This window comes from Apodemus sylvaticus, chromosome 5 (assembly GCF_947179515.1).
Source record: "Apodemus sylvaticus chromosome 5, mApoSyl1.1, whole genome shotgun sequence".
Classification (NCBI taxonomy): domain Eukaryota; kingdom Metazoa; phylum Chordata; class Mammalia; order Rodentia; family Muridae; genus Apodemus; species Apodemus sylvaticus.
This window is the reverse complement of record NC_067476.1, coordinates 8191950-8205762: the sequence shown is the minus strand read 5'-3', so window position 1 is coordinate 8205762 and position 13813 is coordinate 8191950. Positions and strand designations below refer to the sequence as shown.

The window sequence follows — 13813 nt, the reverse complement described above, 5'->3', positions numbered from 1 at the left end:
ACGAGTGTTTAGAACTTATATTTTACAGGATGTTTAAGTCACTTATATTTAGTAAATTTAAAATTAATTTTTTCCCCACTGTTCAGGAGTTGGTTTCGGGTTTTATAGAGTGATTTTTACACTTGACTAGCTGGTGGAGAACTGTGTGGAACTGTTGCAAATGAAATAAACCTGTAGTTTTCACTGTGAAAAAAAACAATCTCTGAGTTTGAGGCCAGCCTGGACTACAGAGCTAGTTCCATGACAGCCAAGGCTACACAGAGAAACCCTGTTTTGAAAGTACAAACAAGCAACAATGTTCCTGTCCTCCAGAGAAAGGTACCAAGTAAATATGTCAGAAAGTAGTGAGTGATTTGGAGAAACAAACAGGATGAAGAACGAATGGGTGCAGAGGTAGACAAGCTGGAGTCTTCCTGACAAGAGATTACTGAGTAGATGTGAAAGCTATGTCCATTAAGGGAGAAAGAGTGCAACAAGCTGACTCAGCAAGCACAGAGATGGGGCATACAACTGTGCTGGGAGGGATTTCAGATATAGTGAGGCAGAGCTGGTACAGGTCAAAGGAAAAGGTGGAAGCCATGTATTACAAGATCCAAAGAGCAAAATAGAGTGTGTATTTTTGTAGAGTTCTGGGTTAACACAGCAATAACTCAGAATGCTACCCAGTTAGGAAGAAAGTCATATGGTATCTCTGTGTAAGGTAACAGGCTCAGACTTATACATTAAAAAAACAAAAAACTTTCTACTGCAAACCAATTTAAAAAAAAAAAAAAAAAGCAAATTTTTTTTTTTTTTTGGATTTGGCTTTTTCGAGACAAGGTTTCTGTGTATAGCCTTGGCTGTCCTGGAACTCACTCTGCAGACCAGGCTGGCCTCGAACTCAGAAATCCACCTGCCTCTGCCTCCCAGAGTGCTGGGATTACAGGTGTACACCACCACTGCCTGGCTGGCAAATGTCTTTAATCCAGAATTTAGGAGGCAGGCAGATCTCTGAGTTTCAGGAAAGCCAGGACTACACAGAGAAATCCTGCCTCAAAACATACAAAGAAAATAGAGTGCTATGGAGAAAGTGGTAAAAATGATGGCTGGATATAGGGTGATGCAACACCCTATAAACAATGAGTCAAACTTGCAATGAATTAGATGGTTATGAAAGCCGAAAGGACCAGAAACGACCACAAAGGTTTAAATTATAGCTTTTTAGATATAGAGGTTCAAAAGTTTTGATCTATAAGTTCAGAAAAAGAACTTGTAAAATAGATAATTATAAATCAACAACTATAATCATTTTCAAAAGTCAGAAAAAAATTCAGCCACATCCTACTTTATAAATCTTCTGTATCAGATAAAATGCACCATGGTGTTGCAGTCTCAGGAGAAAGAAATCAACAGTACTCTGAAGACATAATGAAGTAAGGATGAAGAATCAGGAAATCATCCTTTCATGCAAGTTTGAATACTAGTGTTTCAACTGTCAAAAAGCAGAACTTGGGACTTCACAGTAAACTACAACCAGGGTTTAAACCATGTCTAATGATAGAACTTGTAATAAGCAGCAGTGATACAACCTACAGTAACAAGCAGCTTCTTGGAAGGCTAAGGCAGGAGAATTATTTGAACCCACTAGCTCAAAAACAACTGAGCAACATAGAAGGACTATGACTAAAAAGAAAATGATTCAATTCTGTCCTACAAATTGATGTTAGCAACAACCTTGGCTATATTACTTGATATTTCTGAGCCATAGCTTCCCTTAGTAACAACAAATTAATTCTGACCACCTCTGGAGAACACTACAAATATGCAATAGAATGTGTAAGACACATTGCTCAGCAGATGTTCTTAGTTCCAGCTACAAGGGAGAAATCCCTACAATGCAATGGTTGAAGTGATGGAAACAGTAAACTTCCAAGTTTAAGCTGCCTTATAATAATAAACTGTTTGTTCTTCTCATTAGTAATTAGCCAGAAAGCCAAGGATGGAATGTGACTTAGTTATTAAACAGATGACTTGAACAGATGACAGAAGAACGTATCAAGAGAGAACATTAAAACAATGTCAGGTTGTAGCAGAGTGAGCCTCTAATTCCAGCACTACAGAGGTAGAGGCAGGCAGATCACTCACTGAGTTTGAGGCCAGTCTGGTCTACACAGTGAGTTCCAGGACAGCCAGGGCCGGCTGGCCAGACAGACAGTTTGAGGCTGGAGAGACGGTTCAGTAGTTAAGAACATAAAAGATACTGCTTTTTCCAGAGAACTCAGTTGGGTTTCCCAGTACCCATGATGCTGGGCAGCTCATAACTGCCTGTAACTCCAGCTCCAAGGGGATCCAGCATATCTGGCCTCAGCAGGTACCTGCACTTGCATGCATATACCTACATACACATAATTTAAAACAAAGCTTTTGAATAGTAAGCAGTAAACTCAGGATCTTAGGTGAGAAAATAGAAAAAGAATTCTAAGTGAAAAGTGATCAACCTGGCATATAACAAAATACAAAGCTAAGCACAATGTACAGCAAATGAGATCATCTTGTTGACCCCTTATTTATTTACTTACTGACTGAAGTACGACGAAACTTATGAACATAGCCACAGTAATAGTGATTGTGATCTTGCATGCCATGCCTGTCCATGTATTTCTTCGCAGGAACTAAAAACACCAGATCATTTTCCTTTGGGTGATGCTGTTTAGCTAGTTCAGATTCCTCCAAGTAAACTATGAAACAAAAATTGTCATTTATGCAACTTTTAACAGATTTCAAGATCAATTTACAAGAAATTGTAAATGTACTAAGTTCCAAAGTATAAAGTCCTGATGGATTCTCTCTATATATTAAAAAGGGTATCCTAAGCTAATACAAATTTAAAAATCTGATACAGACCAAACAGTAACAGCTGTGGTTGCCTATACATGACCTTCCCAGGATGAAGCTGGTTCAAAAGTCCAGCATGGAAAGCAGAAGGACTCCACAGGTCCCACATCTAGCTGAGGAGTTACTGGCAATTGATGGTTATAAGGGAGGGAGGGTCACTTTTCTTTAGGAGGATGGACACTTGATAAGATTACACAGGTTCCAGTAGATGACCCCACATCCAGGAGCAGAAAAGTAGCACCAAGTGGGTTCAGTGAGCTAAAGTGATTTAAAGGAATCAGGTGGGTGGTGGTGGTGTGCTCAGATCTCTTGAGTCCTAGCCAGCCTGGTTTACAGAATTCCAGGACAGCCAGGGGCTATGCAGAGAAACTCTCAAACCCTACTCTACCCTCACCCCCCAAAAGAACAAAGTAACATGCACTGGCTGCTCTTCTAGAGGACCAGAGTTCAATGCCCATCGCCCACAAGGACATTTAACTCACTTTCAAAAAAAACCCAATTGTAATTGCTTGTTCGTTATAGGATTCTTTAAGGTATATATATATACACATACACATATATATATATGGTGGGTGGTGATGATAGAAGCCTTTAATCCCAGCACTTAGAAGGCAGAGGCAGGAGGATCTCTGTGAATTAGAGGTCAGCCTGAACTACAAAATGAGTTCTAGGACAGCCAGGGCTACAGAAAACCCTGTCTTGAAAAGAAAACAGTATATTACAAAAGGAAGATATGAAGGAGGGTTGTAATATAAGGTTCTTTGGGGAGCTGGAGGGAGGAGAGTAAGAGAATATAATCATTTCAAATCAAAGTTAAAATTTTCTATAAAGCAAAATAGAATACTGAAAAGTAGCAGACATACTCTTTCCATAAGGTTCATTCTAGCTATTATTAGTTACGACAGTCTTACTATGTAGCCCTGACTGACCCTGATCTTTTTTTTTTTTTTTGGTTTTTGGTTTTTGGTTTTTGGTTTTTGGCTTTTTCGAGACAGGGTTTCTCTGTATAGCCCTGGCTGTCCTGGAACTCACTCTGTAGACCAGGCTGGCCTTGAACTCAGAATCTGCCTGCCTCTGCCTCACAGAGTTTACAGGTGTGTACCACCCCCGGCATGACCCTGACCTTTTTTAGTTACTTTATATTGAGGCCTGCTCCTTTTAACATCATTGTAGTCATTTTTTATTTAATCTCCATTTTGCTTATAAGGTGAAATTAAGTTCAGGTTCTCAGACTCCATTTTTCAGAAGTAATTATCTGTAGTCAACACTGAAACTTGATCTTAACAGTATGGTTGTATTACTTATGCTGTTATCTCAGTGCTCTGAAACTCCCCTGTTCACCACCCATCCACCACCCCTCTTAACTTACTTAGGACCAATCAGCTTAAAAGTCAGCTGATAGTACTTTGTCAAATTAGCCAAAATGTAGTACTGCCTCCACCCTTGCCTTCTCAAATTCCGAACTTGTTTTTTTTTTTTCTATAAGAAGCCTGCCCTAAGAAAAGACTAGTATCACAACTGGGATCCTGAGTCCTGATAGATCAGTCCTGGGGTATGTGTTCAATCAACTATTCTTGCTTAGCTGAGATCGCTGTCTGTATGGTTTGTGTGGCAATCCCTGAGCAATATTTTATGTATATAAATGTTTGGCCTGCAGGATGTATGTATATGCACCACCTGCTTGCCTATTGGATCCTAGAACTGGAGTTATGGATGGTTATGAGCTACCACATGGGTACCAGGGATAGAATCTGGGTCTTCTTCAAAAGCAATTTTTAATTGAGTATCTCTCCTTCCCCCTGACCCTGAACCTTTCACCCTCTCAACCATAGCCTCTCAAGTGCTAGAATTATAGCACGAGTGAGCCATTAGGCCTGACATTTTACTGGTTTATTTTTTGTTTGTTTTTAATATAAGGTTTCTCTGTGTAGCCCTGACTGTCCTGGAATTCACTCTGTAGACCAGGCAGACTGTTGTCCAGCCTATGTTTCCTGAGTGGTAGAATTAAAGGCATGCTCCACCACCCTGCCCAGGCCTTTTTTATTGGTTCTTAATCACAAAGTTCTCTCGTGTTCTCCAATTTCAAAATCACATGTAAGTATACAAAGATACTTTAAAGCTACTAATGGCATTCCACATGACGGATATAAAGTAAACAAGACTAGGGGGAAAAAAGCAAGCACTACAATAAAAAGGTTCATTATCAATTGAGTCAGTTGAGCACTAAGAAACTGCCATGAAGCACTAAGAATGGAGATGAGGCAGAAGGTACAAGTCAACCAGAACTATGAACAATCTTCATATTGTTAACTCGATACAAGCAGTAAAAAATACAAGAGCACAGACTGGAGAATTTCATTCATACAATCTATAACAAAGACAAGAAGTGACAGTACACCAGAGACTCACAGGAACAGAACCTGGAGGAGAGGAGTAACTTAAAGAAGCCTAAGTAGCGATGGCTCAGCAGTTAGAAGCACCGCCTGCTCTTCCGAAGGTCCTGAGTTCAAATCCCAGCAACCACATAGTGGCTCGCAACCATCCATAATGAGATCTGACTCCCTCTTCTGGTGTGTTTGAAGACAGCTACAGTGTACTTACATATGATAAATAAATCTTTAAAAAAAAAAAAAAAAAAAAAAAAAAGAAAGCCAGGCGGTGATGGCGCATGCCTTTAATTCCAGCACTTTGGAGGCAGAGGCAGGCAGATTTCCAAGTTCAAGGCCAGCCTGGCCTACAAAGTGAGTTCCAGGACAGCCAGGGCTATACAGAGAAACCCTGTCTCAAAAAAAACAAAACAAAAAAAAAAAAAAAAGAAAGAAATTTTCAACTGTGTTATAGCTTGGTGGTAGAATACAAAGGTCCTAGGTTCTAATCCCAGAACCCCAAAACAAATTATAAAAAAACAAAACAGAGAAGAAAAAAAGGAGCACAACACAGATTGTGGAAAACAGTAACTTCACAGAAGATACTCAGCAATCAAGTAAGCAGAGTGAGCTCCCACCAAGAAAAGCTATTCTCTGTTCAATTTTTATGAAATGCATAAAACCTTAAGTCTAAGATAACATCTAGGAAACAGAGAATGTGTTCTACAAACTAACTGGACAGTACTCTTTAGGCATCAAAAACATGCAGTGAAGACAGGCTGAGAACTATTCTAGACCACTGGAGACTGAGAAGACAGCACAACTACAGATGTTTGGACTTTAGATTGTCTGCCCAGCCCCTGGCATCTCTCAAGTAAAAATTCCCGGTTATCATCATATATTCCAAGTTGCGTGTGAACTTACTCAGAAACTCCCAGTATTTTCTATAGTCAGCAGGAAATTTTCGTAAATGCAACTGATAGAAATTCTCTTTATTTGGAGAGTTCAGCCATTCCTGTGCCATCTATACAAAACAAAAAAAAAGGAACTAAGAAATAAAGAACATGCTAAAAGCACTACACACAACAAAATGTTTGAAAGTGGGTTAAAGGTAAAGCAGAACAGATTCCCAAATGAAACCTAAGAATCAGTTTGTGAGGTTTATCAAGTTGTCCACAACTGCCCTGCCCAATTCAGCAGCCATTAGCCACATTTGTTAACTAAACTTTTTTTTTTCTCTGTGTAGCCCTGGCTGTCCTGGAACTCAGAAATCCACCTGCCTCTGCCTCCCAAGCACTGGGATTAAAAAGGCTTGAGCTGCCGCCTGTTTTTGTTAACTAAACTTCTAAAGGCTAAAATTACTATTCTTCAGTTGAAATAAGACACTTTGCATATTCAGCAGTCACTTGTGGCCCTGATACTGTTCACATGATGCTAAATCTTACTGGTAGCACCTACTTCACAATGAGATTATCCTACATTTCTCTCAACCTCAGGGAATTGGCACAAGCCCTCTTCCTGTTGGTTTCTATGTCACATGTACTAGTCTTCCAAAGCCTCAAATCAAACCCAGAAGTATCTTTGAGATCCTGAGTTAAATGACTACTCCTAAGCTCAAATTTATGAAAAAAAAATTACTAGTGTAAAAAGACTATTTTACACTTTTTAAACAAAAAACAACAAAAAATGACCTTTGAGACCTTGTTTTGTTTTACAATAACTTTTAAAGTAGCTAAATCTGCAACTGGCCCTTAGTTCCTCAGAACCATTCATCAACGACTCTTAGTGCTGAACTGCTTCTGCTCAAAGTTAACCGCGCAGTTACTCCTCATGGGGGAAGAGGAGGAGGACACAATGCCATCATCACATTATACATCATTTTTGGCTAGAAACATCCAGCAGGGGCTTTCCTGCCTTGTACTGCTCCAGCCTAGAAACCAGGAGAGGTGAACTCACGAAGTTCTACCTCAGTCCTGGCAGAGAGTAAACATTACAACATAGCCAGGTTATGCCACAAAACAGTCATCTCTTCAATTTCCTTATCAATCATGTATTCTAAAATGTACCCTACAGCCTTTCCATCTCCACAGCTATCACCCAAAGTCACCATCATTTTACCCCCAAGTTGCTGTAACCAACCTGTAACTAGTCTACTAGATCTGTTAGCCTTTCCACAGTTTATTCTCTACCCACAACCAAGGATGTTGGGTAAGGAATAAGCTACTGTGTATCACTAGTCTCTGGTCTAAATACTAACTCCAAATCTTCCAATACCTTCTCACTGAAGTGAGTGTAGATGCAAACAGAAACTTAGGAAGCTATATACTGAAAACCATTTATCTATCTACAGAAGGGGCAAAGAATTAAAGAATACTTACTGTTTCAAAAGCATTCAATATAATCAAAGGTAGAAAAACATTAAAATATTCTGCACAATCTTGAAATCTGACAGGCACGGGTCTTGAAATAGACTGACAGAGACTTGTTGGAGCACCACACTTATCAAAGTTCAAAAACATTTGGTATTTCCATTTTAAGACCTCTTTAATGAAGGTGTCAAAGATAGACTGCGATGGCAAGAGAATGTTCACTGGAGAAGATGACGACATAGGCCTGTTCTCACTAAATGTAAGCTTGTAATTCTGTCTGTTGGAACTGCTTGGATTCTGAAAATGAAAAATATTGCATAGACTTTTCACTTCAGCCACTGGCTTCTGAGAACCCATGGAAGAGGGTGGTGTCACCTTCAGATTAGGCTGTGCTCCACTTGACTTTTTTAGTGCTGACTGAAGTGTGGTACTTTCCAAAGACTTGGAAAGATTGGCAGTTCGTGAAGCGCTGCTTGAGCTAAATATCTTGGTAGTTGTAGGTCTCAAGGGCCTGGCTACAGAAAGAGGCAAGCCAGGTTTACGAAACACGTCATCATCTGCTGCTTTAGCTTCAGAGTGTCTTGGGCAGTATTCACCTTGGTTTTTTGTGGTTTCAACACAGTCTTTGTATTTACACTTTGTGATACTCAAAGACTCCAACTGAGGCCGACTTAAAGGATCTTCTCTCTGAACTGTATCCTTTTTATGAGCCACAATAATGGTTTTATTATTTTCCAACTGTGAGCAAAGATCCATATCTTGGGGATCATGTTGTGTTAGGAATAAATTATCATCATCTGTATCACTACTAGATTCTGGCTCTGCAGCTTTCACAGCTGCCACCTCCCCAACTTGCACTGTGAGAGCACCTCCACCTGTCACAGGGTCCTCTGAAGCAGAGACCATCACCACATCTGTTGGCACTCCTCCACTTAACACTCTAGATTCACACTGGTTCACAAGATATGTTATACCTGTCACCCAAGGATCAGAAGAGGCTTCTGCCACTTCTGGTTTGGAAAGCATGCAGTTTGCTAATTGTTTTTCATTACTGATAGCAAGTGGCTCACTTCCTCTATGATTATCTGGCTCATCAGAGTCTGCTTCAAGTACATCCGAACCCTGTACTATACGTGTCACTGCTCTTATCATATCAGTATTTTTGTAATCAAAGTCTCGTTTTTGATGTGATCTGGATCTCATAAGCCTTTGAAATTGAAGATCCTGGCTTGTCAGAAGCTTCTTATTATTTTTGATAGAAAGAGTCTGAGGAGAAATTAATTTAGTTTTTTTGGGGGCATCAACTACTCCAACAGTCTTACCGTGGTCACGTAACTGGACTATACACTCCAGAGACCTCTGGGACAACTCAAATGCCTTCCGAGGAGCTTTTTTCAGTCCAAGTTTTTCAACCGTTGAGGTTGGCTCTGGACACTGGCGAAACTTCTTTGGTGGCACAATAGCAGGAGAAGTTCTACAGCTTATGTAACATGAACTCTTATTCTGTCCTCTTCTAGTGTCTGAATGTGTTTTCTTAGTAGCCTTAGAGGCTGGAACTTTCCTAACAGGTTTTGAGTGAGGACGAGACTTTGTAGACTTTGTGGAATCTGTCTCAACACTTGAACTGGGAGCTGCCATCCCCAAGTCTGCACTCTTTAAATCACTTTCAGTAGGATCTCTGTGATCAGCCAATTGTTCAGTTCCAACAGAAGAGGAAGGCCTCTGAGGATCTTCAGCTGTAACTTTGTCACATCGTTTCCTCTTAAGTTTTTTCACTCCATTTTTACAAAATACCTCAGCAGAAACACTACTGTGTGGTTCTGCAGGCTCTTTAACACCCTCTGTTTTCTTTCTAACAACCTCTTCAGACAAAGAGTCCACACCACAACCCAAGTTATTGTTTGTACTATCAGCTACATGAGTTACACAGCTCTTTTGCTCCTCTTGAAGGGAGTTTTTGCTGTCTATTGTATGATCTTGCCAAACTGAAAAGACTTCTGATGAACTTTCGAACTCAAAGAGCTGAGATTCAGAGTCTTCAAATTCTACAGGGCACACTGTTTCTTCTTCCTTTACAAGCTTCTTTCCCATACTGTTATTAACTATCAATCCATGCTGCTCTGAACACTCTTTCTCCATGCATACTTTGCTCTGTTTGATGTTTTCCTCAATACAACTTTTTTCATCTTCTTCATCCTCATCCTCTTCTTCCTCTTCTTCATCAGAATCTGAAATAACAATAATTTGTCCATGGCAGGTGGCAGTACTGTTTTGGTTAGCTATCAAACATCTTTTATCACCTTTTTGTAGATGAAATGAATTCTGTTTACTTAAACCTGATGGAAATTGAATAACAGTGGTTTGAGATATTAAAGTTATGTTACAGAGGTCTATTTGACGACCTGCAACCAAAGGCTTGCTACTGTCATGAGGCTCCTGTTCTTCCACTGTACTTGCCCTCATTTCCTTATCTCTTGATTCAACTACCACCTTTACAGGATTCATACCACCCTCACATGGATTCTTCTTCACCAGTGTATCAGTAACTTCTGTAAATGATACCAAATCATCGTCAGCATGGCCTTCCTTGATTTGAAGCTTGTCTTCATCATCATCAGAACTATTATCCAACTCCTCACTTTTTGTCTCTTTCTTGAACAATGAACTGTTTTGAGATATTTCCTCTTCATGCTTTTCCTCCAGAACAGGGTCTGAAGACATGTCATGTCCAATGCTATCTTCCTTTGGAGTTCCTCTACCTGTTCCTGAACAGTTCTCAAGGTCAGACATAGCTGTATTTTCCTCTAGATCGATGATGTTATCGACCAAAGTATTTTTCCTGTGTTGCTTCTTTATGACATGTGATAACTTGGCACAAATTTCATCTTTCTGTACTTTGAAACTTGGTTTTGAAGTTTTAGTGCCATCCTTTAATGAGACATCTTCATTTGATGTAGATACCTTTTCCATAAAATCACTGCTAGAATCAGTCAATGAATGTGTTGATATTATCACTCCTCTGTCACATCCCCATTCTGGACCATTTCTTGAAGTACTACTATTTGGTGGTGTATATAAAGAGTTTTCTTTTCCAGACTTCTCTATGCTTATTTTAACTTGCTCTAGAGCACTTTCAGAAAAAAAAGCCTCACTTTTCTGCTTCGAGCACAACTCAGCTGGAAGAGGGTCTTCTTCATTCAAATCAATGTAATGCTGCTTGAAGTCCTCCTCTTCTGTAGTATTTGCTTTAATCAATACTCGATGGCTATCAGCTTTCACTGGCTCTTTAGGAGATATTGGGCTGCAATTTTCCAAACAATAAATGTCTTTTTTAGGCTTCCTGTCTATTTGTTCACTTTCTTCTTTAAAAGAAGGAGGGGTTTTGAATGTAGAAGCTGGATCCCCAAAAGTTCTATATTGCGGCATTTTGAATTTTATGTTTCTAATTATTTGTTTTAAACACATTTGTAACTCATGGGTTTCTTGACCAGTCAATTGCCAACCCAGAGACAAATTTCCTCGAAGAAATAAGTTAAGTTTATCCCAAAACCGCTTACAAAGTGTTTGCTGACCAAGCTGATAACCTTCTTTGAGGAGACCCCTAATCAACTGTACACAAGCAAGCTGGACAGAGTTAGATGGCACTGAATGCAATGCCAAGGATGACACTATTGCTGCTCCTCTGGGGGTACTTCCAGGTGACTTCTCACAACTCCGTACAAATGCAGTGGTAGGAAGCTTGGCACACTTCACAACAGCTTCTACCCACTGCTGAGAACTCACCCACAGCAGATGCAAACATTTTTTATTTCTATGCAGCTCAATCACTGATACTAAAATCAGAATAAAAAATTCAGTGACTTTGTCACAGACAGCATCTGTCTGGTTAAGGACATCTTTGACTTCTGAGTATAGATGATGAATAACTTCTACTATGTAAGCCACACCCAAATCCTTAAGGTCCATAAGTGACTGAACAAAAGGTATAAACCATAGAAAAGTGCTGTTATGAACACGCATATCTTGACCAATATCTGACTGAAGTACACTGGCTAATGTTTCCATTTCTTCATACATGTTTGGACAATAATCTGGGCAAATGGCTGATCTCCACCCAGAATCCTAAAATGAAAAAAATGATAAATATTTAGATAAACAAGTATCAATGGTGTTAACACCCAATCTGTAGAATAGGAATATAATCTGCAGCTTTACTCTTCTGGTCTACAATATGCTATACTTAATGTTATATGAATTATAAAATTGCTTCTAGAAAATGCAAATTCCCATCTTCCCATACTTCAGTCTTCTTATCAGTTAGTTTGATTACTACTATTCCTACCAAGATACTCCCTTGTGGTTAAGAGTTCATGTTCCCCATATGAAATGCATCAGCCCCATTGGAGAGCCTTTATGAAACAGTGAATTCAGACTGACTACACATCATAAAGTCAACAAACAGTCTACACAGAACGCTGTCTCTACTCAGTCACTTCAGCTTTAAAAATGTTTTATACCTTTTTGGTCTTTTCAGGATTATAGTTATAAACAATCTGGCTGCACGTCACCATATCATCAAAATGTGGCTCCGGTTCTAACTTGGTCCTTAAATATTAAGGATAAATAGAAATTACTGAAATGAAAGGGGTTGGAGAAGAGGGAAAAGAAAAATCTTCTTAGAAAATCAGCTACAATATGGTATTTTAAATTCTAACATTTAGCAAACCTTATGGAGCTGTTCCGTATATTCTGGATCTCTCTGTTGTAGCTCTCGTTGTTAATGATGGTTTGAAATGCTTCAATAGGGTCAATAAGTTGACCCCATACCTTAGATCCAAGGCGATCAAGAATCACCATGAAACAGTGTAATGCTGGCCAGAAAGGATCCATGCTGTCATCTGAAGTAAAATGAAACAATTACTAAATTACAAATAATTAAGAAAAACAGTCTAAGCCGGGCAGTGGTGGCACATGCCTTCAATCCCAGCACTTGGGAGGCAGAGGCAGACAGATTTCTGAGTTCAAGGCCAGCCTGATCTACAAAGTGAATTCCAGGACAGCCAGGGCTACACAGAGAAACCCTGTCTGGGGGGGGGGAGGGGGGGAGGGAGAGAACCAAAAAACCAAAAAAACTTAAAGTGGGTATGTGTGTCCCCCTCCAGACAGGGATCTCTGTGTAGCCCTGGCTGTTTTGAAAGTTTCTCTGTAAACCAGGCTAGCCTTAAACTCATAAAATTTCATATGCTTCTGCCTCCTAAGCACAGGAATTAAAGGAATGGGCCTTTATATCTTAATTACAAATTTTCAAAATGTTCTAAAACTATAATCTCTTTGCAAAAAGTAAATAATGAGAAACTGATAACCAACAAGTTTTCTCTCTCCCCCTATCATTCTAAGTATTGTTGGTAAGAGTAAAAGAATAAGAAATGGTATTTATTATCTAAATTAGTCCCAGAATCTAAAAAATTCTGCCCCAGCAAGATCTTTAATTTTGCTTACTATTTAACAGCACTTTGTTTCCAAAATTAATTTTTCATATCCCCATAATCTGATTGTAGCAAAAACAAATCAGCTGTTTGCAGATATTACCAGAATGCCTTCTCCGTCAGCACTGCCTATCAAATTCCTAACCATCTTTACCAGATTCCATACTATGCTAACATTCCCAGGCGTTTGATTTCCAGAGTGCTCTGTGGAGGCCAGCACTACAGTTTACTACTTTATTGCTCCTAGTGGTTTTGACCCTTCAGCTTTACTTCTCCCAGACCTTTCAAACTTTGGTTGGTATTTGTGCTTCAGTGCTGGGGCAAAACCCAGGGCCTTGGGCAAGGTAGGCAAGTACTCTATCATCCCCAACCAAAAACTCACTCTGTAGACCAGGCTGGCCTCGAACTCAGAAATCCACCTGCCTCTGCCTCCCAGAGTGCTAGGATTACAGGAGTGCACCACCACCGCCCGGAGACACCAACATTTTTAAAAGTACACCACCTAGTATTATTCAAAAGCATTTTATAAGTAAAGTATATTACCATCCGATTGCTTCTCCATGGTATGAAGAATTGACTGCATAAAATCATTTTGTTTGTCTGAGCCCAGCAACAGTGAATCCATGGCTTGCTCCTCAAGAATTGTCAACAACATGCAAATACCTATAAAATTATTCCAGTTTAACAGATTGATGAGCAACACTACACTTGTTTTAGC

The 13813-nt window shown here is 39.6% G+C and overlaps 1 protein-coding gene across 9 annotated transcripts in view; it reads right to left on the bottom strand.

The window, feature by feature from the left end:
* The window catches only part of Setx (senataxin), a 49303-nt gene that overhangs the window by 22474 nt on the left and 13016 nt on the right, over window positions 1-13813 (bottom strand). For all 9 annotated transcript variants that reach the window (XM_052181997.1, XM_052182002.1, XM_052182001.1 and 6 more), the window contains 6 exons: window positions 13639-13758; window positions 12336-12507; window positions 12127-12214; window positions 7619-11731; window positions 6165-6264; window positions 2559-2717 (listed from right to left, as the gene is read on the bottom strand). In XM_052181997.1, the coding sequence (XP_052037957.1) occupies window positions 2559-2717; window positions 6165-6264; window positions 7619-11731; window positions 12127-12214; window positions 12336-12507; window positions 13639-13758 (4752 nt within the window). The remainder of the gene's footprint in view (window positions 1-2558; window positions 2718-6164; window positions 6265-7618; window positions 11732-12126; window positions 12215-12335; window positions 12508-13638; window positions 13759-13813) is intronic.